The sequence below is a fragment of the Carassius gibelio genome, chromosome A11 (assembly GCF_023724105.1).
Source record: "Carassius gibelio isolate Cgi1373 ecotype wild population from Czech Republic chromosome A11, carGib1.2-hapl.c, whole genome shotgun sequence".
Classification (NCBI taxonomy): Eukaryota; Metazoa; Chordata; class Actinopteri; order Cypriniformes; family Cyprinidae; genus Carassius; species Carassius gibelio.
In genome coordinates this window covers 17,759,441-17,783,423 of record NC_068381.1, presented here as the reverse complement: position 1 = coordinate 17,783,423, position 23,983 = coordinate 17,759,441, and the positions used below count along the sequence as shown (strand labels likewise).

The window sequence follows — 23,983 nt, the reverse complement described above, 5'->3', positions numbered from 1 at the left end:
TTGCTCCAAAAAATATATATATATATATATATTCATTTATGAGAAAAGATCTGACGGGTGGGATTTGAACTCTTGATATCTAGCAACTACAACCATTATAGCTTACGAAGCCTTGTTACCAATGCAAGACAATGTGTTCAGGATAAATAATAAGCGGACAAATAATGCTTATAGCAGACAATTATGCTTAAATCGCAAAAATAAATAAATGAATGAATAAATAAACTCATCACAATTAAAATACAAATTTTCTTAAAAAAAACATTTAGTGATGGAAAACATATCGACGGTCACTATTACTATGCGTTTTTGTTTTAAAATGCATAACTTTTGCTACAGTTACGCCTATCGTTTACACTTCTCCTGCGTTTTCCACATTCGAAAACGGAGACTTTTGAAAATGCTGCTGACCCCGTTTTAGCTCGAAATCTCCAGGGTTGCGATTCAGTGTAAACGGACCAAAACGGAGACTTCTGAAAACGATTGCGTGGCTGCGCACGTGATCTCTGTGTATCCTTGATGACCATATAACGTCTCTGTCGAGTATGTCGCTGTATTTGTTTTGGCATGACTCCCAAATGACATTTTCGGCTGCCTTGAAATCATTAGTAACTTTGAGTAACAATTCCTCCTCATCATCTGTCCACACAAAGTCGTCCTTGCTTTTCCTCGTCATCGTGCTCATTGTTGAACCTGCCAGTGACTAGCAACCAACTTCTTGTTTACACTTTTAAGTCACACCCAGTGTGCATGAATCGTCACGTGACATGTGTTTTCTGTTATGTAGTGTAGATGGCAATCGTTTCTGAAACGCCAGTGTAAGCGTGAATCGTTTCAATTCTAAAACGCCGTTTTAAAACGAAAACGCACTAGTGTAAACGGGGTTTTAGATTTTTGACAGTCAATGTGTGAAAAATGTAATATTAATGAACACATTCAATACTTTTTTCTTTTTATTTACTTTTTTTACTATGTCTATTGCTGCTATGTAAATAACCTGTACAGCCTTTTGCACATTCTTCTCTTGTACATTCCTGCTCAAATATTAATTACGTCTACAGTATACTGTCCTTATTCTTTTTATCTTACTTTTTCCATACCATATTTATATATAATTTTATTGTGTTTGTATTCTTTAATAATTGCACTGTCCATGGAGTGAACCGGTTCACTGCTGGTCATATGCTCTCCATATAACCATGTGTGTCACAAATACAAATATTGAAACTTGAATTAAAAATGTAACATAAAAATGGTAAATTATTTGGTCCTATGGTGTTAACTAAAGCAATATTTCTGACAAACTCATGAATGCCTTTAGGACCTTAATGATAACAGAAGCCACATTTTCAAATTATTACACCAGAATGAAGCAATTTATTGAACCCACCAGTCAGGATTTAAAAGTTCTCATGTCAGAAGTCACACAAACAGCAAAAAATTTCACAGACAATGAACAACACAGATGACAAATTTAACTTTAAATTTGAGATACTTGCTCTGACAGAAATAAAGAGAACAAAAGGGAGGGACTATCAGCTATCAGGTTACATTTGGTATTGTAAAAGTAATTTATTGCATGCTGAACCATGTACACTTCCTATCAGGGTTATTTTATAACTAAAACAATTCATAAAACAACGTTACATATATACATAATACATTATTTGATAAACATTTGACTTCTGATCACAAATTCTTCCACCAACCCTCTCCTCAGGTCTCATTCACAAACGCTGTGTATGCAAACGCTCGTGTGCAAAATCTGTGTGGGCGAATGGTTTGACAGAGAAAACATGATTCATAAATAAAATGTACAGATTTGACTAAATTTAGAACCAACTCAAACCACATGTACTGAAAAAACCCTGACTCTTGGTTGAAAGAAACAAGTATATTAAAGGGAAGAAAACTTCTTAGAGATGAAAGACACTCCAGATTGATGGACAAAAAGTTCCATTCATTACATAATTTTACATTTATTTCTAGAATCCAAATGCATTAGAAAAATAGGCGGATTTTAAAATTACATTTTCTTTCAAATAAGAAAATTCTTCATTTTACTCATAAATGGTCTTCTGTGGTGGATGAATTATGGTAAATGCCCTCTTAATGTTTTCTATATTTGATCTCCAGTGACCAATTTCCAAGGAGTTTATTAATTGCAAATCAACAATTGTTGGGCACATTGTTATAGTTTACAATATAATTATGATTTTAATTCAAATAAATATTCAAATGTGAGCTTAACCTGAATCAAATAACATTGGTTGACCAGACAAAATTCTGACATTAAAATAATGAGTCAAAATGGTAAAATTATCAACCATTTTACCGGTCAACCCATGCAGTTTATCCCATCACCAAGGAAAACATGTTTTTTCTTTATGATATCAAAATGGTGTTTAATGATTAAGCTTGGAAAATAGCAGATAGGTTATGCTGATAAAATACATAAACTGAAACCAATAGTTGCTTTACTGAGAAGGCATATTGTTTGTACAGTACCTTTTTCATGATGTGAAATGTACCCTAAATCATAGAATGACTCATAAGAAGTGTGATGCAATGGAAATGGTGCTAGCCTAAGCTTTCCGTCCATCTTTGTTTATAATCCAGAGTCTAGAGGCCCGAGCCTGACATCAGCAGCAATGTCTGGACAACATCCATCTATGAACTACTCTCCATAACAGCAATTCCTGTCGGCAAGTGCTCGTTCTCCCGCTTGGACATGAGTGAGTTATCTGTGCAATTAAAGCTGCTTGAATGGCAGAAGGCCTTTGGGAGATGTCTGTCTGAAACTAAATATGAATACATGATGTCACGTCTACATTAACAACACCATTTCATTTATTCACTGTGTAGAACATTTTTTTTGTGTGATGGGAATAAGTAAGCGGTTGACTGTTAATAGGTCAGCGGTGGAAGCAAATCTGTGAATTAGGCAAATCAGGCACTGATATGTTTTACATCGGGAGAATGTTATTTGTTTAAACAAAGAGTGGGAGCTGGAATACACAGGACTGGACGATAAATCGCATCTTAGTCATTATCACCATTTCTGATTCTCTCGATTTAAGACGCATAATCATTTGATCGATTTACTCGCTGGTTATTTATCTTGAAAACCTTTCATTTTAAGCTGGCATGTTGATTTTGTAACAAGCCTCCACAAGTTTTCATCGTTGCAGTTGCCAGAGTTGAAATCCCTTAATCAGAGCTTTTTCTTAAATACATTTTCAATGGTTTACGTAATCATCCCAACCTGGCAACCTGTGCACATGATCTCTCTACATCATTGAAAAACAAACAAACAAACAAAAAAAAATAAACACCTGACAAACATGTAAACTGGAGTTTATGCGATATTAAATAAAAGCGTAAAACAGTCCGTCTGTTTTCTTTCATGCCATTTTTTACGCTGTTTGCTGCTGTCAAATGATTAATCACGATTAATCGCATCCAGTTTTTGTTTACATAATGTGTTTACTGTGTATATTTATTATGTATATATAAATACAAACACATGCATGCATGATATATTTAAGAAAAATAGGTTGTTTACATATTCATTTATTTATATATTTAAGAGTGTGTGCACTTTGGATGGGTTAAAAGCAGAGCACGAATTCAGAGTATGGGTCACGATACTTGGCTGAATGTCACGTCACTTTCACTTTTATTTTTTTTTTAATATATAATATAAAATATAAGAATATGAATATATAAACGTAAATATTTGTACAAAAATTATACTGTATGTGTGTATTTAAATACACAATACACACACATGTAAAATGCAAACAAAAACTTTTATTTTGGAATGAGATTAAATCGTGATTAATCGTTTGACCACTAATTTGCTGCAACCAATTCCACAAGCAAACTATGAGAGCTGATGTTCTCTTGATTCGTGCTTGTGAAAGTGCAATAATTCTGATGAGGTGTATATAAAAAAAAATATATAATAATTATAAAATATTGCGCAGCCCTATAAAAACGTGACGTAATTAGCAGGAGTTTATAGCAATCCACCAACTGGTCAAGTGATGATAAGGAACAGAATTAGCAAGAGTTTATGAAAATTTCACAGACGTTCAAACAATAAAAACAGTGACAATAACAAAATGTAATAAGCAACATTATACATTGATTTAACATCTGTTTGTCGGACAAAAACAAAAGTGACGATACCAAAACCAATTAAGAAGTGTTATGGATTCAGCAACTGCTCAAATGACGGTAACCAACTGATGATAAGAGCATAAATAGCAAGAGTGCATGTCAATTCTGACAATGCATGAAATCTCTGAAGCTAGTGGAATATACTGATGGATCAAAACTGCAACTAAATCATGTAAAAAAAATAATTCAAGCTTCACTTCAGCTTGGTGCATTTAAATGGCTCTCCTCCCCTCAGTTTGCAGTGAGCAAATCAATGTTTAATGTTAAAACCACTAAATGGCAACTGACTGTAAAGGGTGTGATGAATTTTTAAAGAGCCCTTTTCTTAACTGTCCATCTGGGCTCCATTTGTCCTGCTTTTCATGTTTACAGCGGACATCAAAGGATACTTATCTTTTTCTCAGGAAGTTTGTGTGAGAGGAAGAAGTGTAACATTTTATAGAGCTAGATAATGACTTTTTTTTCTCTTCATATTTGATATCATGAAAGTCTCTTATTGAAGAACAACAATGCATCCAGTTGGTTTATGATAAAATGAATTCTCAAATCCAGTTGCATGGGAAGGCTAGTGCCACCTTAAACCACAGAGCAACGAAACGGATGCAGTATGAATTATATTAATGCAACAAACCATCACATTGTAGCATATATTTAAATGAAGCTAGAGGAGCTATATAGATTTGACTCTCTTGGCTCTTTATCACCATGCCGTGCTGTAAGTGACAATGATGAAATCAGAGACGCTCCCCTTGAAATCCAATCAACTGTGGACTGTTTAAGGTTTCCACGTACTGTAGCAACTTGCAACATTAATATAGAATGCATGGTCAAAGGCTTTCAAATGAATAACTGCTTCAAATTAATTTCTGCTCAGAAAATGATTTAGTTAAACAGAAACAGAAACCACCTGGCAGCACCGAGAGCACAATTTGCATACGAAAAAAGAATCTGATGCAATGGACTTTTCTTGCATCTTACTTACAAGATTTAACAACAAAGAATAGAAAAAAGGCAAATCACATCAATCCCAATGAATTAAAACCACAAACTTGGCCAGCAGCAGACAACAGTACTAAAGCCATCTCATTGTGTGAATGATTACGATATGCCATTTTTGATACCAGTGAATAAATCGGGGGTTTTTTTGTTTCAAATTCACTTTATGGCAGGAACAGATAGTTATGCAAGAGGATTTGGCAGCATGCCTTAAATCACGATTAATTAATATCTGTATCAAACATAATCAGAGACACAGTGGCTTTGCATTTATTTTGGCCGTGTCCCAGCTGCTGCAGGAAAAAGAGCAGCTGTCACCTTTCACAGGCTCTGCGTAACGCCGGAGGACAGGCGGACTTGTGCTTAGGTTTCTGCAGGGTTAATGAAGTTAAATATTTAAAGACCTTTTTAAGACTACATCAAGGAAATTTAAGGAACACAATGTGTATAGCAACACTTCAAAGATCAAAGTATAAATACAACTTCCGACTGATCTCCATTACGTTTTAATGAATTTGACGAAAATAAATAAAAAGCTTAAGGTTTGAATAACTCTGTTTCAAACTACTAGGATATGAAAACAGCTTTTACTAGACCATCTGATCACAATGGAAAAAAAAAAAAAAAGTATTACACACTAGATATACAAATATCGAAAGATTTTTAAACATAGATATTTGAGAAGCAAAATGACATAAGAAATCCTTCCATCTTGAAATTGGTCAAAATAAAGTGTTTATGATTAAAAAGAACAAATATCTGCCAATGGTCTCAGAAAAAAACAACAACTGCTTAATTCAAAGTAAAAGTTTTTATTCCTCATTGACAGATACCTGTTCTGGTTTTAAACTTAATTTTGCTCAATTTCTCAAAAAGCCAGGACTTCACAGCTTTTTGCATCTTTTTTTGCATATCAAGCAAATGTATCTTAATTTAAGGATATTTCCGTTGGAAAAAAAGACAAAAATAATGAAGATTTGTTTATTGCAGTGCGCGCAACATTCAATGCCATGACTTTATGAATTTAACCCCCAGTTTCACAGACATGGCCTAAACCTAGTCCCAGACTAAAATACATGTCTGAGCTGTTTTAACTGAAAGAAACTTGCACTGCATATCTTTAAATATATATGAGTGCCACTGTTCACTCTCAAGATGATTTTTCTTTAGGAATGTTTATGAAAAGACATTTAAATGTTCGAACTGAACTATGGCCTAAACCGGTCTTAGTCTAAGCCCTGACTGTGAAACCAGGTCTAAGACCTTCTGCTCTGATTTAAGACTAAGAATTTGTGGAAGGGTGAATTAAGACTTTTTTTAAGACCCGCAAAAATGAGTCACGGGTTTTATTTGTTAAAGTGTGCCAGAGTTCAGTTTGGAAAGGTTCCAGCTGTGACGGCCGATAAAGACTATGGCGTTTTTTTTTGGCAGGGTCCAGATTATCACTTTCCCTCAGGCACATTCCTCACTGCCCCCACCCACCTGCCCAAAATAAACCATGGGCCTCAACCCTTTCCACATGTACGGAAGCACAAACTACACCAAACAAACTATTGTCACGAGGCAACAAGTAAATATGTCTACACACATTAGTGTGTGGTTGCAACTGGGTGTACCTTCCAGTTTCACATTCTCAAATTCAGAACTCAAGCAGGGGTGTAAAGTATTCATTATACAACCAATCAAGTACCACGCAATCATTGTGCAACATCTCAACGTATAGACAACGCTGAATGGCTTGACTCTTGATTGCATAACTGCCCACAACACTCACGTTTTCTGGCAACGACTTGATATGAAGATAATACTTGGAACTGGATGCTAATGCCCCAGTAGCATTTCTGTTGCAAACACCTGCACATCACATGCCCAGCATATGCATATCACATGACCTTGTACTCTCAAGCAGGGTACAAAATGTTCAAATCCAACTTGATAATTCAAAAAAATAATAACCCGCAATGCTCCTTAATCAGAAATCTTGGTTTAAAAATTCCCCAAGAAGGGTACAGACGTCACAGCACTTCTGGAGCACATGAAACAGTCATTATGGGAAAGCGGTATTACAAAGGCATGGAACATAATCACAATAGTACAACTGCATGTTGTCTTTCAGTTCCATAAATCAGCCACAAATGATCTTACGGTCTAGTGTTTTCACCTGTACCTGATACTTCAATGTTAAAAACATACCAATACCAGCCTTTCTCCAGTACAGGAGAAACTACAGAGTATCAGGTCCATCTTTGTCACCTGCTGATGACAAAAAACTAAAAAAATCTGATGTGTCAAAATAGATCTGTGCATTAAGTCTTGCTGTGTAAATACAACAGACCGGCCAAATGATCTTTTACCTGTAATGTGTTTGATTTGTCATTTTATTATCTTAATTCAAACTCTTTAACGCAGCAGGGGAACAAACATTAAACTGTTTTAAGTGTGTTTTTTTATTTGGCTGGCAGTGCATAACACAGCTGATTGACAGGTTTTGTCGTAATCACCTCAGCTCCGGACGAAGACTCTTCATTGTCTCAAAATAGCAGGACTACCGAACTCTTTCTGTATGTAGGAGTGAGAAACCTTCAATATTCAAAGTTCATTTTGAGAAATCAACAAATATGCATGTGTGGGATTCTTCATGATCCGGGATTTGGCTTCATGTTCTGAGATATGTTCTGATGTGTCTTAAAACTTCCTTTATTTTCAGTCACATGGCATCATAGCAAGCCCCAGGCTGCTCTTACGAGCTAAACAACTACAGCTAATATATAGCTGTGTGACAGACAATATGTGTTGGGATATACGCTTCAGGTTTAGCAAACAGCAAGAACAAACGAAAATACATGAAGTAATAAAATGACTTCTTTTACAGTTTCTGGATCGTAGCTACAGTCTGGTAAGAAAACGATGTTGGAAGTAGGGCTGTCACTTTTCGTTCGAAAATCGATTGCACAATCGATCGGACCAACCAAAAAAAGTTTCGAAAATGAAAATAGGGAATCAATTTTGACCAAACTATTAATTTTAAAATAATTAAATTATATTAAAAAAAACATTCAATGTCGGGCTGTAAACGGGTTCGCGCTTTTAAAAAGCTGTGAATCAAAACGTACTTGTCAGGCTCGGGACTAGCTGACTTGTGCGTTTCCAGCGCTCTCTTTACGTTCGTCCGAAATGTGGCGTTGAAAAGGGAAACGTCTTTTTTTTAGACATGGAAAATCGATTTTACAATCGATTCAATGAACACTTATGTCTTAAAAATCGAAAATGCTTTTTTCACAAAAGTGACAGCCCTAGTTGGAACGAACACGTCTAGCTTGTGATTAGCTGTGCACCAACATAATCGAAAACTACACAATTTGAATATTTAAATGTAGTGCGTTTTTGAGCATTGACAGTCAGATGTACTTGGTATAATGCTTAGTTCAGGAGTTCAACTTTCATAACTTCACAAAAAAAAAAAAACACACTCCGCATAAAACATTAGAGCTTCAGCCCCAGATACATTATTCAAGTTAAGTCCTGCTCGCGGTCATTGCTTGCAAATATTAAATTGAAAGACTGTTTTGCTTCAACAAACATCTTCGGGCATGATCCCCTAAGAAGGTCATTAGACTGTAACGCTGCTATATCAAACAATGTCAGTACAATAATATGCTGCAATTCCAGATAAATATTTGCACTAGGACTAGTGAATGCATCAATTTCTATTCTTTACACAACATTTATCCTACACACCTGCAACCATCCAGGTGTGCAAGGAGTGTGTTTACTTGGTCTATATATGTTTTTAGACCAACGTCATTGTAGCAGGACCTGTTTCAGGTTAGAATAACCCTGTCCACCAGGGTCTGATGAGGGCTCGGGGCAAAAACCAAAGTTAACAATAATTCTGCGTTCATGAATTCTCTAATCATCATAAAGGATAAATCCAGAAAATGTGTAAGTGGGAATCATTTTACAGTGTAGACAGCTTCAGTGATTATAACGGGGGTTTTAGGAAAAGTGCATAACTCACATTAGACTGAAATCATGGACCGTTGCTTTCTTAATATCATTTATTCATAGTTTAAAAAACTATTTTGTTTTTCATGCCACTGAAATATCCAATGTGATGTCTTGATTTTATCATTTGTCAAAAGGAATTTGCATATAACCAGAAAAAGACTTTCTATTTATTGACTTCAACCATTATTACAATATCAATAGCAATAATGATTCCCCCTCTAATGAGGTCCTGTTTTATAAAAACATATTTACACCATGTAATTTTAGTGTAAATGAATGTACATAAACATAAGCACCATGTCAGATGCAGCTTCTGATGCACCTTTGCAGTGTAAAGTTGGCTTTTGTTGATGTTGGAAACAATGTGACTGGTAACAGTCTATAATATTGTGATTAATTGCAGTAACTGGTTAAATTTAAAGGGATAGTTCACCCAGATGTGAAAATATTGTCCTCATGTTCCAAACCTTTATAAATGTCCTTCTTCTGTTGAACACTAAATAAGATGTTTTGAAAAAAGTTCAACAGTTGCTAGTAGCCACTGATTTCCATTCTATTTGTTTTCCATACTACGGAAGCTGTTTGGTTACCAATATTTTTCAAAATACCTTCTTTTGTGTTCAACAGAAGAAAGAAACTCATACAGGTTTGGGAAATTATAGATTATTATTTTTTTTTTTGTATATATTGCCTTTACAAAGGTAAAAAAAAATGCCCCTGGAAGGCAATTCAAGAGAGAAATATTGCCGTTTAGTGTAGAAGTTAATTTCTGACCTGTCTGAACTGCTCCTCATAGGTCCAGTCTGCGTGGTCCTGTCCATGAAGCGGCCCGTGGGATGAATGAGCGGGGTGAGTCAATGCCCGCGGTTCACTTTCAGAACCAGGCCGAGCCTTCAGCAGCTGGGAGTGAGGGTGTAAATGACGGTGGGGTAAGAGGAGGATGCCTCTGCCTGGGGTGACGGCCTCACGGCCCGACGGTAGCCCTTCATCACCTAGATCGTCATCATAGTCATCTTCCATCTCCCCTTCAAAGTCATCTTCATCCCATTTCCTTTTTCTGCCCAGGAACACATGAGATGAAATGTTACAGAGAGATGGTTATGAATTCAGGCAACTCATTAAAATTAATGAAACATTGCTACTTTAGTGTCACATGATCATTCAAAATGATACGAAGAAAGCATTTGAAATACAAATCCTAAATACAAAACGTTATTTGTAGTGCATCATAGTTTCCACAAAATATTCCAACATTGATAAGAAGAAATCAGCAAATCAGCATATTGAATGATTTCTGAAAGATCATGTGACACTGAAGACTGGAGTAATGATGCTGAAAATAAAATTTTAAATTACATTTTAAAACATATTTATATTTTAAAAAACACATATTTATAAACATTTATAAACAAACAGTTTTATATTTTTTATTTATTTTATTATACTGTAATTATATATCACAGTAATATAGTTTTTACTCAAATTCAGCTTTGGTGATCATAAATGACTTCCTTCAACAACGAAAAAAACCCCGTAAATATTCCAAACTTCTGACCGGTGTTTGTAATGACCCTTTAACCCTTTAACACATGTATATGCAACAATAGCTGGGTTTCTATCACCCTGCTTTTATGTGCATTTTGAAGTATCGCATCAGAATCGCGTGATGGAAATGCTTTTTTTTTTTTTACGCTCACTTGAAGTGGTTTTTGAATTGTGCGAAAAAGTGTTAATGAAAATAATTGGAGATGGAAATGCATTTTGCAAATAAATTTCTCCAAGCCAAGCGAATCAAAAAGTAGGGGACGAAAATATTTTGTAAATTTCCTACCTTAAATATATCAAAACTGAATTGTTTATTAGTAATACGCATTTCTAAAAATTCATTTGGACAAATTCAAAGGCGATTTTCTGAGTATTTCGATTTTTTTGCACCATCAGATTCTAGATAGATCTCCGCCAAATATTGTCCGATCCTAACAAACCAAAGATCAATGGAAAGCTTATTTATTCAGCTTTCATATGATGTATAAATCTCAATTTAGAAGAACTGACACAAGACTGGTTTTGTGGTCCAGGGTCACATATGGACAATATACAGTGTTTCTGTATAATAGCTTCTCAGCACTGTTAAATGACTGCGTTCCCAAACAGCAGCATCCCCCTCCGAAAGCAGTAACCACATTCATTGGGTTTCGTCTGCTCGTTTTGAGGTGGAACTAATTTATTATATAAGAAAATTATTATATTCACAGGCTTCTCCTATTTTCTTAGTGATGTACAATATAGTGCAAGTTTATCAGGAAGGGACTATTTTGTTCTCTTTGAATTGTTGGACGGAAACGATGCTTGTTCGCAAATGTTTTGTCCAATATTCCAATTTTGCACATACGTTAAATTCACAACTTTAGATGGAAACCTGGCTAATGTCACAAATTCAGCACAACACAATGCCATAAAAAAATAAAAAACAAAAATAAAAAAACCTTCAAACTCAAGTAGCAGCCAATAACTTATTTGCTTTCATTTGCATATGACAGCCAACTTACATCTGCTCTTCCTCATCAGACCCCATCATATCCTTGTATTGCTCCTCCCCTTCCTCTTCATCCTCCTCCTCATCATCTCCTCCACTGCTGTGTTCAGACATAGGGCTGTCGGCTCTCTGAAGTCCAGCTGCTACCGCACGCATTGCTGCCAGCGCCACCATCTGTGCCTGCTCGGTTTCGGAGACAGTGATTGCTTTCAGCTCCTCCCCTACGGGGGCGGGGCTATGCGATTGCCCCGCCTGCTCCATCAGCAGTTTGGCTCTCTGCTGTCTGTGCAGGTTCTCCATTACCGCCTGCAGCTTCATTGCCTGGGAAACAGGACACGCTAGGATTCAGGCCCCTTCACTTCCCCCAGCAGCCGAAAACAGTCCGGACCACTTTCTATAAACCGGATCCAGAAGGCAGGGCTTCAGGAAACAGGAAGTGTTGGTCTTCTACTCAACGGACACCAGCAGACAGCTAAGGGGATGATGACCCCCACACACAGGGGCCTACCTGAGAAAGAAAAATGATAAAATGTTAATTTAAAATATTTGTTATCTAAAAATTGGCACTGCACTGAAATTTCAGCAACCAAAAAGATTTGGGTCATAATAGCAATTTTCAGTTTCGACTGAAATAGTTTTGGAAGCCAAAATCAATGACCGAAACCGCAACATTTAAATAGCATTTCTCGGCTGTCAGCAGCTAATGTGCACACAACGTAGATAAACTACAACAGCTAAACATGTCAGCTTTGTGGACACTGGATTGGCAATATCGATTTCTCATTTTAATTGAAACTGATATGGATTCTTAAATCTCAAGATCAACCTTTTATTCGGTGATGTTTTCGGCTGATGTGTGCACTTCACTCTATTTGTAGGACCTGCCATCCAATGATTGCAATAAGCTTTGTGCTTTGTTACTTTTAAAATGAAGCAATGTCTCAGCCTTCAAATTCAGTCAATTTGATCACAAACTACAAACAATAAATGTGGTTTTGCTATGCTTTAATATAGTCTGACAGATCACTGTAGCGGTTTGACACATGAACCGATCATCTCTTCCATTTTACTACTAGTTATAGCAAGAAATAAACATGAATGAATATCAAAAGGTGTTGAAAGAAAGAACAGAATCAAACAACTTGTAAACAATATATATATATATATATATATATATATATATATATATATATATATATATATATATATATATATATATATATATATTTTATATTTAAAACTTAACAGAATAGCTCAGAGACCACTAAACTACAACTTACATGTTTGCCTGCGTTTTCAGTTAATAAGCACTTTTTTCTTAATGCAGAGAGAGAGTGTGTGCACACGGTTGTCAGGTTGAGAAAAGCAAGTAAACCACTGGACAGTTTTGATTTAAGAAGAAAAAAAAGCTTTGATTGTAGGATTTAACCTTAACATCTGGCAACCGGAACCATGCTAACTTGTGAAGGCTTGTTACCAATACAAGATAAGGCAAATACCAAATTAAAAAAAAGTTTTTAGAATATATAAGCAGTGGGAAAATATCACAGACGATTATGCTTAATAAATTAAGAGGAGCAGAAATCACAATCATGATTAGAATAACTTTTCATAATGCCGCAAGCGCACCGCAGGTCATGTAGCTTCCTCACCTTTCCCGTAACAACGTTGAAAGCTCAGCCAAGATGAAAGAACAGCTGATCATAACTGTACATGGATTGCTATTTTTTTAAATAAATCAAGTAGCAGAGCTACTGCAAGCAATTTTTAGTGCTGCAAATTCATTTATCCATTGCTGAAATTTCCGCGTCTTCATGGAGAGAGCGGGTCATTGTTGCTTAGCAACGGCAGATGCCTCAAGAGCACTAGTGCCAGAAGGCTTTGGGAAAAAATCAGAAAGCAGCTCGTCTAATGTTTTCCACGCGATATGTGAACGGCCCCTTCGGTGGAACACTGTTGCCTAGGCGCAGGTGAGATTCTGTGTTTGATATTTTCTCTCAATACCGTAGATAAGCAAATGTACACGGTATGATAATCGTACATGTTTATATCGCGGTATATCGTCATACCGGTATATCGTTACAACCCTAGTCCCTTCTGTAAGTTACTTTGGATAGTTTTTTCCAAAATTAAAATGGTCATTTACTCACCCTCAAGTCATTTCAAACCTGTATGAGTTTCTTTTTTCTTATGGTGAATACAAAAGATATTTTAAAGGATGATATCTTGCATGACACCAGAAGTTTACGGGTTAAAGCAGAGATGGATGGGGGCGCTGTCAATTGTGATTTCTGAGCAAACACTGGAGATAAAGCAAAGGCAGCACTAAAGGTCTAACTCCACACTGATAACGAGCGACAAGCCGGCCTACATCCAGATTCATCATAGGGATCTGAAACCCATGCATTTACACCATACATTCAGTATAACATCTATGACTTACTCCTGGCTGACCAGAAACTGATAATCATGAATATGCACAAAGAACACCAACTAGTTTTTTTTTTCCTTTTAGGCATGTGACCGAGTAGAACGTGCAAACTGATAAAGACAAACAACTTTAATATCTCCAATCGCTGTCGTGCATGACTGCACAGACTAACAGCCTCTTTTATATGTGCAAACGCAGAGGAATGGGAATGAAACCGAGAGGTTCTGGTCTGGTGACATTTTTTACTCCAGCTTTGAGATCTCAGGATTATTATCAATGTCAGATCTGTTTTTGGAGAAGCTGCTTTGAAGCTTCTCATAATGAGAAGAAATGGTTTCCATTTACCTCTAAACACGTTTGATAAAGTCATCTTTAATCGAAATGTAAAACCTCTTAAGTTGTGCCACTAAAATAAAAAATTCCTTGTCTTGCCAATAGCCAAATATATATTAATAAACTCAGTTTGGTTACATTCTCCAATGCCCACTTTTTACAGTACTATCCATTCCTGGTAAGTACCTTTACACATTATACTCTTTACATCACACAGAATTGTCACAATATGAACATAAAACAGGTTAGTAAGCATTTAATATAACTAATAATGCCAAATCTAGGTTTAATATGAATATGCAATCAAATCTAGTTTATAAGAAACATCCAATGTGATGCACAGAAACCAAACTACATTTGTTTAGTTCACATCAGCAGTGTGCCAACATCTGAATATTCCTCATGGGGACTGAGAGCTAGACACCTGTTAATCACACAAATCAAACTGTTATGAAAGATCGGTTTTCATACGAAGGAAAAGCAGACTCAAATCTCTGTGCTTTCTAAATGATGTCTACAGTGGAATCTTTAAGGGGATGTGTGTTTTAAAGGGGACTTTTTGTGCATCACTGATTCCCACGGTGTCAGGCTCAAGTCTCAAATATCTCCAGGACATGAAGAAGCATTTATTAAATCAATGAAACTAGCTGAAAAATATTTCTAAAGGTTTCCTGATTATTTGCCGATTACAGTCTCGTCTGAAAATGTTTCACTTTGAAAATGAAACAAAAACTGACCCATTAGCTCAGCTGAGACTTTGTGAACAAATGATTGTGAACACTGTGCAGTGGTCGATCAATGGGGTTTTTAATGCAGACTAAACTGCAGGGTGACCCATATAATGGAAAAACATGACATACTAGGCTAACACAGTTTTATTATAAAAATGTGCACATCTATAAAAAGTGAATCTTTACACATTATAATTTGCAGAATCTATTAAATAAAAACAAAACAGAAATTGACTGTTGTTAGACTTGTCAAATGGGAGAAATACTCTATCATTATTCTTAAGTAATAAACAAATTATTATTTAAGATGAGACTCTAAAGGCAGTCAATTTTAAGATTTTGGGCTATTTGGCTTTTCATCAAGTGTTGTTTCAAACTAGTGGAAAAAAAGCATTCAAAATCCTTCTGTAAGTGTTGCTTTGCTTGCCCCTTCTCTATTTGCGTCTGTATATTTCAATTACAATACAATTCTGAAAGCCCTTTTCTCAAAATGTGATATTTCTTCTGCGCCAAGCCAGAAATCTCCACTTCAGCAGCATTTACAAACACATTCCTATCTATATCATTCAGTTTTTTTTTTTTTGTCTGGCTGTTTACATTATTTTCATATATATATATATATATATATATATATATATATATATATATATATATATATATATATATATATATATATATATATATATATATAAACAAGGAAAGGAAAGAGAGATCTAAAAAAAAAAACTAAAATCTGCATCAACAAAATACATTTCTTAATCCAGTGCTCGGTTTTCTCTTCTGGAAATTTATGCAAAATAGCACATATTTAAAAAGACATTTTCAGAGATAAACTACTGTATCGTTTGGAGAAGCATGGAGATATTTATTAGCTCATTTATTTACCCTTATTCACCTGGCGTGTCTTGCCTTAAACCCAAAATGGTTCTGAATTTTTATAATAAATTATAATGAGGTTTCATATAGGGATAGATGTAATTATAGTGTTTGGGGTTTTTCTTTATGCCGTGTTTTATGTTTACATAGATGTACAGCGAGAGATCCTGATCTTGAATCTCAAGTGCCTCTGGTGTCTCTTGAATCCGATTTGCAATGTTTAAGGGAAAGGTGAGTCAATTGCATAACCTCATTCCGATCTCTTAAACGGTTTACATGATGATGGCAGCGTGTGTAAGAGCTGTGGGTAAATCTGGGCCTCCACATACATGACACTTCCTTCCTCAGAACTGAACAAGAACAGAAGTGCACGCATGATTTCACATGTTTGGGCCTGACCTCCCGTATTCTTGAGGATATTGTGCCACTGAGAAGACTTGACAAACAACAGATAGAAAAAAGAGAGAATGCAAATGATTTACTATACATACAAGGTTTCTTCCTTGAAATGAGAAGATATAAGGTACAAAGCATTTGTACTTCTAGCAAAAAAGTAACTATAATATCCGTGGTTTGACATGATGTGATTCAAAAAGCAATGAACTGTCTTCATGTTTAACTGTGATGGCACTTATCGTCACCCCTTTCATTTTTCAAGAACAGGATGTAACACAACACCTCAAATTTACAGCTTCAAAGGAGCTGATGTGATGCAAGAAACCAGATTTCATGGTAGTGAACGCAAACTACCAAGAACGTGCTTCAACAGCCAGTGGAAGTCTGGAAGACATGCGGCAAATGCAAAAGACGTATGCATTCTGCTTATGCAGAAACCACATTTGTTACTCCTGTGAGCAGTTCCTCTTCAGTGACAGCAAAACAACAATCATTCAGGATTAAACAACCTGGTTAACTGTTGACTACAGTCTCTCGGACCTTTAAGGCAAATAATAAAATAGTATGCCATGTAAAGAAAGCAAAAATCTTTTTTATTTTTAGTCTACTTTTAAAAGCGGATCCGAGCCTGGAGACCTCAAACAGCCCCCTTTTAAGAGGCGTTTCAAGCCAGCTCTCACAAACGATGTAGCTACGCATTTACAATCAGTTGCAAAAATACAACAAGATGCATTGTTGGAATTAAAAAGACGGTATTTAAATAAATAAATAATATGCTTTCTTTTATGTCATGTGACTAGTAGTACAATACGTCCCAAGTCTACTGATTGGCTTATGTTTGGTGCATGAGAGGTGGGAGTTTTATTGACATTAAAGGTTAACAAAAATGATTGTTCCTTTAGTTTCTAAATCTACCAATACACATACCCAGAAAACAAAGTACAAAAGCGGTTACTCGGGCAGTTCCTTTTTAAATAATATGCAACCTTTGAAACCTTTAAAAAAGGTATAACCACAGTGACTGAGCTTTTAAAGCTTTTAATTTATTTATTTTTTGGCGCGTGCAGCTAAGTGCAATTATTCAAAATAAGTTTTGAGAATATGGAGGTAAATATTGCTTTGATCATCATCATGTCTCACTTACTCATCTAATTGTATTATATTACAGTACTATAAAATCTTGAACTCAATGTATCACCAGGTATTATTAAATCTTTTTTTTTTTTTTATGCAGGTTTTAACCTAAAGTCCACAGATGATGTTGTTGTTAGTCAACTTCCAGCATATTGAAAAGCTCCTTAAACTATGATATTAAAAAAAAAATTGTATTTCCTCTATATGAGCCTTTGACATATAGGAACTGAATCTGTGATGAGTTCAGTATAGTTGTTTCCACACAGCCGTTCATTACCACTCTGTTTCTTTGCATGCACTACTTTTCAGCAGTCCGCTTTCAGAAAGATCTGCTTATTTGAACCCTAAATTACCCAAAAATAAAACCTTTATGAGTTTCTCTCTTCCGTTGAACATAAAGGATGATATTTTGAAGAATATGGATAACCAAAGAGCTGATGGACCCCACTGACTTCCATAGAAAATATACAAATCTATCATTAGTTTAGTGTATCAAAAAGGTCCATTGCATTGTAGTACTATAGTCATTTTCCTAGCTCGGACTGAAATCACTGTACAGCAACACTGCTCGGGTCTATAACTGTCCATATTGTCATCTCTGCATTCCAGATTCTTCATGTAATGCTGTTATTGTTCTTTAACGCTTTATTATCCCCATCAACAACAGAGCTCGGAGCAAAAGTAGACAACACTGACATTTTTCAACTTTTACTACCAGACATGCAAATCATGTGCAGATTTTAATATTCAGTCCAAGAGGGTAGGTTAGGACTGGTAATTTTGCAGCCTGTAAGGTACGTGCCTGATGGAAATAAACTGGCTGTACGAGTCAGTTGGTAGTTTGACGTAAGACCGTGTTGTGAGTGGAGGGTATGTTTTCGCTTTGTATTATAATCTAAAGAACCCAGTCTTTTCAGTTAACGACAGTCTAATAAATGCACGGCCGACAAAAGAGCCCAGATGATTAATGTTGTAATTCTGCAAATCCAGTTTGTTGATTTTGTTTGCGTGCAACTACGATGGCAAACTGCCAGACTTAATACGCCAGAATTGTTTGTTAACCAAATTAGACAATGATCAAAAACGCTCCAGACCACAGGTACAAAGCATACAGTTTCTGTTACCACAACGTCTCTCCAAGTCGCTCCCAAGTAGCTCGGCAGAAAGGAAAAGCAAAGACCAGCTGGCTGGGATTCCCTTATGGCACACTCCCAAACAGTGAAATCATCACTTTTTTAGCAGGTGCTTGAGGTGAACAGCAGTGAACCACAGAAACGTTTTAATATGTGGCTTTTGGCAAAGGCGCAGTTTGAACCGAAGCCAAGCCACTCACTGAATCCACACATCCTCCTCCCAACACTCAGAATGCTATTTTCTGAAACAATGAACTCTGCCTTATTATAGAAACATCTAATGTGTTAAAGGCCGTGTGTATTTGTCAATGCAGCACACAGAATCCAGTTCCAAGTTGGCGATATACAGCTCCAAGTATGTGACGTATTAACTTGTAAGCTAGTGTTGTCAAAGGTGTAGTGTGATGGTAATAACTCGATACTATAACGATACCAGCCTCTGTAGTACCGGATCAATACGATACCTGCTTTCAGAAATTCCCATATTCGTGTGAGTGTCAAATTATCCTATTTACAACATATTTTTGCAGCTTTGAGAATCGTAACCGATCACAGACATGCTTGTTGAGCGCATGAATGCAATGGCTAATCAGAGGCTTTTAGTTTGAGTTTTATTCAGCGTGAGCTCTGTGCGCCTTGCAAATCATGTCACTATGACAAGTATAAACCATATAAACACAATGTGTAGAAGAGATTCGTTGTGCAGTACAGAGAGGTTTTTCGATTATAAAAGAGGTTTTGAATCAGTCAGTGAGTTTGCGCTGAACTGATAGCTTAAAAGGTACAATTTGTAAGATTTGTAAATACTTGTAAATCATGAGAAAATTCCCATTCTAAACAGTGACACGTCAATGACGTTAGTTACCCTTTGTGACCACCTTTACTGACTTAGAAACCACATAACCACAGTGTCGTGGACAAATGCAGAAGTAGCTTCGCGAAAAAACTCAACTAGAAAGAGATGCCGATCTCGCTTGTGTTTTACTCGACAGGTGAGTTGTTTTGATCCGTATCTTTACAGAAAACGTATGCCATTATAACGATCAACAAGATTAGGATTATGGGGCATACAGGTCAAACGCCGGGCATCATGTCTCTAGACCCGCACGAGGACGCGTCTGATCGTGTCTTTGCATTGACTTTGTATGTAATCTACTCGCTCAAATCGTTGAACTCTCGTTAAATCCATGATTTATCTTTCCGTCTGATCGATGGCCATCAGCGCTTGGGTAGAAGACAACAAATCTCATCATTCGACGCTCCTTCTTAGCGTCATCAAACCATGCGATTGTTACTGTTTTGGTAGTGCGCCCTCTCGTGGCAGATCATGCAACCTGCCTTTAATTGATTATAAACGGAGCGCTCTGTGCTTGGTTTCTGTATGAGCCCATGCATAATTTGAATAAAAGTTGAATGTTTTTTTAAGATGCCAAGTACAAACTGCAAAGCTTCAGGAGTGAGGACAGTATTAAAATGTGGACTGAATCTGCTATGTCTGATGAAGTAATAACCACAGCAATGGACGAGACAAAAACAATCCGATGTGACAAAACAGATTGGCGATTAAATCTTGTGCAATGTAACACTTACAAAATTGAGCAATATTCGAAGGCTACATGGTAATATTTAAATAACTTATAAGTGTTAATAGCATTACTAACTTATTTTAATTTTGGTAATAAAAAATTGGTGATAAGAAATGTGGAACTGTATTGTATTGGTACCATGACAACAGCAGTTTGTACTCATTGAACTCACTTTTACATGGTACTTTCTGTTTCACTTGGGTAAAGTGTTGCCCAAGAGCTCTGTGCTAAAAAGGCCACACCGAGACATGCATATGGATTAATCTAAAAACAGAGCAGTTCCCTCCTTGAGCTGCGACACTAGATATCTGATCTCGCTCAACAGTACTTAGAAACACGCAAAGCTGAAACCAGTTTGGCCAGCTCAGAGCCAGGTTTGCCAACCTGAAAACTTGTGAAAAAGATGACGGCTGATACGACGGCTTCATTCTGATCACAACAGGTGTGACCGGACACAGAGCCTCATTCCTGCTAGTATCTCACCTTATCAGTTTAAAGCCCACATACATACATTAATTGTAACAATAAAGAAATGCGTCATAAGGAATAAGAATTCAAACACAGTTAAGGATTGCACCATGTCATTTTCCCACTTCTCGTGCACCAAACAAGCATTAAAGTTCCTCTTCTGCTGCTGCTGACCCTTCTGTTTGTTTTACTGACAACTTTATCAAATCTATCTATTTGCATGTCATGCAAATCTGCTGACAAACAGACTCCTTTACATTATCTCTAGTCTAGCCACAGGACTAGTATAGAATTACATCTTCTGGTACAATGAAAACTAACCACATTATTAGAAATGCACGTATGCATTGTGGATGTCGCTTCCTGTGCACAGGTTTGAGACAATAGCATTTCTCAGACTCTGTTTGTTAGGTCTTTAAGACCAGAAATATATCACCAAATATGTCTTTAACACTAATCCGCTCTCTCTCTCTCTCAGGCCAAAGGGCATTTTAGCAGGCGGCCCCGTAAACCAAGAGATTTTTAATAGCACCTAAAAGCACCCGGACAAACAAGCCACAGTATTCGCTATTCCAAAGGAAAATATAAAGAAGAAGAAAAAACGGAGTAAGAGATTAAAACACTCTAGATACCATAGTAAAAAGTAGTCCAATTTGTCCAAAGTTTGAAATGCAATGCAACAAACAACTTATTTTAACATGCACTTTCTCTTCCGTTCTGCATTTGGGCACCTAAATTATGGCAAAATCCAACACACATTTCTCATTTATCTTTCTATGGAGTCAACAAGACATGTAAGGACCTCTTGTCTTGTCCAAGATTCATTATAGACATTGATTTAAATGCAAACATTGTGCATAGATTAATTCATTTTTGTGTTTGATCACGGAGTTCTCCAATAAAATATCTTCCCTTTAAGGGTATGATGTACTAAAAACAGAAAAGTTTTGCCTACTGATGATGAAAACATTGTCAGAACAATCCTTTCTCACGTGGACCCGCGGTGTTATGCATACCTGGCCAGTAGTTGGCGATATCACATTGTAAAGAAACACTATGGGGTTAGACTGAACATGTAAAAGGCATGTGCAGGACGTCACCATTTTCACATATTTGTGTTTTAATAGGTTACATGGATACGATAACGGTATAATTTTCAAAAATTTGCACTTTGAAACCCAGTGTGTAAACAAACGCCCAAATCGCATCAAACGTTTTCTGCTTTAGTTGACAATGCTGTAGTGTAAACGCTCCCTAACTGCCCATATATCCCAAGATTCAGTGCTAGTAGATACTGAATTAAATATCTTTTCCAGCTGTTGCGTGTAGTGTTTCAGTGCAGTGTGTGATGAAGCCACGTGTAGACTACACAAACAAATGTGCTTTTCTGTATATCGAATTAAGTTTGGAGACATCTGCTTGGTGCTGATTTTGAACAGGTAATTAGAATGGAGAGAATGAAATCAAATCAGTCTCAACAATAGCACTCTTTAAAAAGGTTTGCCTTCCCCCTTGGGAGAGACAGATCTGTAGGGATCCAAATCCATATACGAAGGCATATTGAGATATTATTCAAGATATATCTCACATTATAAAAAGGTAGACAAATATATACCATTAAATATTATTCATTACATACTTACATATTTAATATTATATCATAAATTACAGATTGACAATAATTGGTTCAATATTTTACTTACAGATATTCATGTCACACTTTTCTAAAATTGATTATTTAAAATGTATACAAGGCACCCGCTGAAAACAACATCACACAACATAGCCAATTATACCACTGTGTGTTCTAAACATTTCCTTTTTTCCATTTATAGTTATTGCATAATTATTCAGCTTTAAAAACACTTCATTCTGAAGTGAGAAAATTGTAACGTTTTAAATATAACAGTTAGACAGAACCTAAAATAAGGAAGAATATCTGTACACACTTAGAATGCAAACTTCTTCACTTAAATAGAATTGCATATTATATTATTTTTGACTTAGCATTATTATTATTATTATTATTATTATTATTATTTTAGTTATTATTGTATCAGTAGAAAAGTATTATATCCATTATATTAGTTACCGGACACTTATATTCACACTTAAAAAGGCCAATTTAATTCAATCAATCAATCAATAAACAAACAAACAACTTCCACATCCGCAAGATCACAAATAATCGACCTCCAAAAAAAAAAAAAAAAAAAAAAAATACACAAATATATATATATATATATATATATATATATATATATAAAACTACATCCAAGTTGAAAAAAAACAATTATAATAATAAACCCGGGTATTTATACTAATTTGCATACATACATCGCGTGTCTTATGGAAGTTACTGAATATTTGTTTGTCTTAAGTGTTTATTCTGATGGCTGTAAAATACATTGACACCAATACTAACACATCATAATATGATCAGCTTTAAACCAGCAATGACAGAAATGAAAACTCATTAAACCTCCTGAGGCAATGCATTTCCCATACAGTCAACACAGACAGGAAAAAGTGAATGTCGGCTGACTGAGAAGGGGAAAAGACACATTATTTCACTTACCAGTTTAACTTCCGTTTCGTCTTTTTCTTGGGAAGCGGAAGGAACATTCCTGATTTGCCTGTAAAAACAGCCAGCTGGCGACGCTTGAATCACTGTGGCGGACCTCCGAGAGCCAATAGAAACAGTATGGCTGGTGCTCTCACTGAAGCACCTCTCTCTTCCTCATTTGATTTCGATATAGAGGTTAATTTGGCTGTAACATCATATGTGCGTCTACTCTGAGGCGGTGCCTGCGGTCGGGGAGTCAAACCATTGGTTGACAAACAGCAATCAGATGCAAATTCCAAACCTCTGAATCAATGGGGCTGCCTTCCCCCACTCTATAGGCAACATCTACAAATAACTCAACGCTAATAAGTGGAGGACGGTCCCACGCTAAATAACCTGTGCATTAAAGACTCGTGTTTGTGTCTGGTGGTATATTTGTGTTGATGACCGAAACGCATTATGAAAAGCGGCCAGTTTAGCCCCTCGTTCCGTGTCTGTATATGTACACATATATACGCTATATGATGCTATCTATACATTTGGCGACGTTCCCTGCCAGGGGCCATTCCCTTTTATCACAGGCACCACTGATGTCTAGCTGCGG

General features: G+C 36.2%; 1 protein-coding gene across 1 annotated transcript in view; it reads right to left on the bottom strand.

The window, feature by feature from the left end:
- Nucleotides 1-23,596, bottom strand: part of LOC128022553 (AT-rich interactive domain-containing protein 3A) — a 35,863-nt gene extending 12,267 nt beyond the window's left edge. Inside the window, exons 1-3 of the mRNA XM_052610226.1 lie at nt 23,392-23,596; nt 11,739-12,233; nt 9,964-10,246 (exon numbers count right to left, since the gene is read on the bottom strand). Coding sequence (XP_052466186.1) covers nt 9,964-10,246; nt 11,739-12,043 — 588 coding nt within the window. The 5' untranslated portion in view covers nt 12,044-12,233; nt 23,392-23,596. The remainder of the gene's footprint in view (nt 1-9,963; nt 10,247-11,738; nt 12,234-23,391) is intronic.
- Between the last annotated feature and the right edge of the window lie 387 nt (nt 23,597-23,983).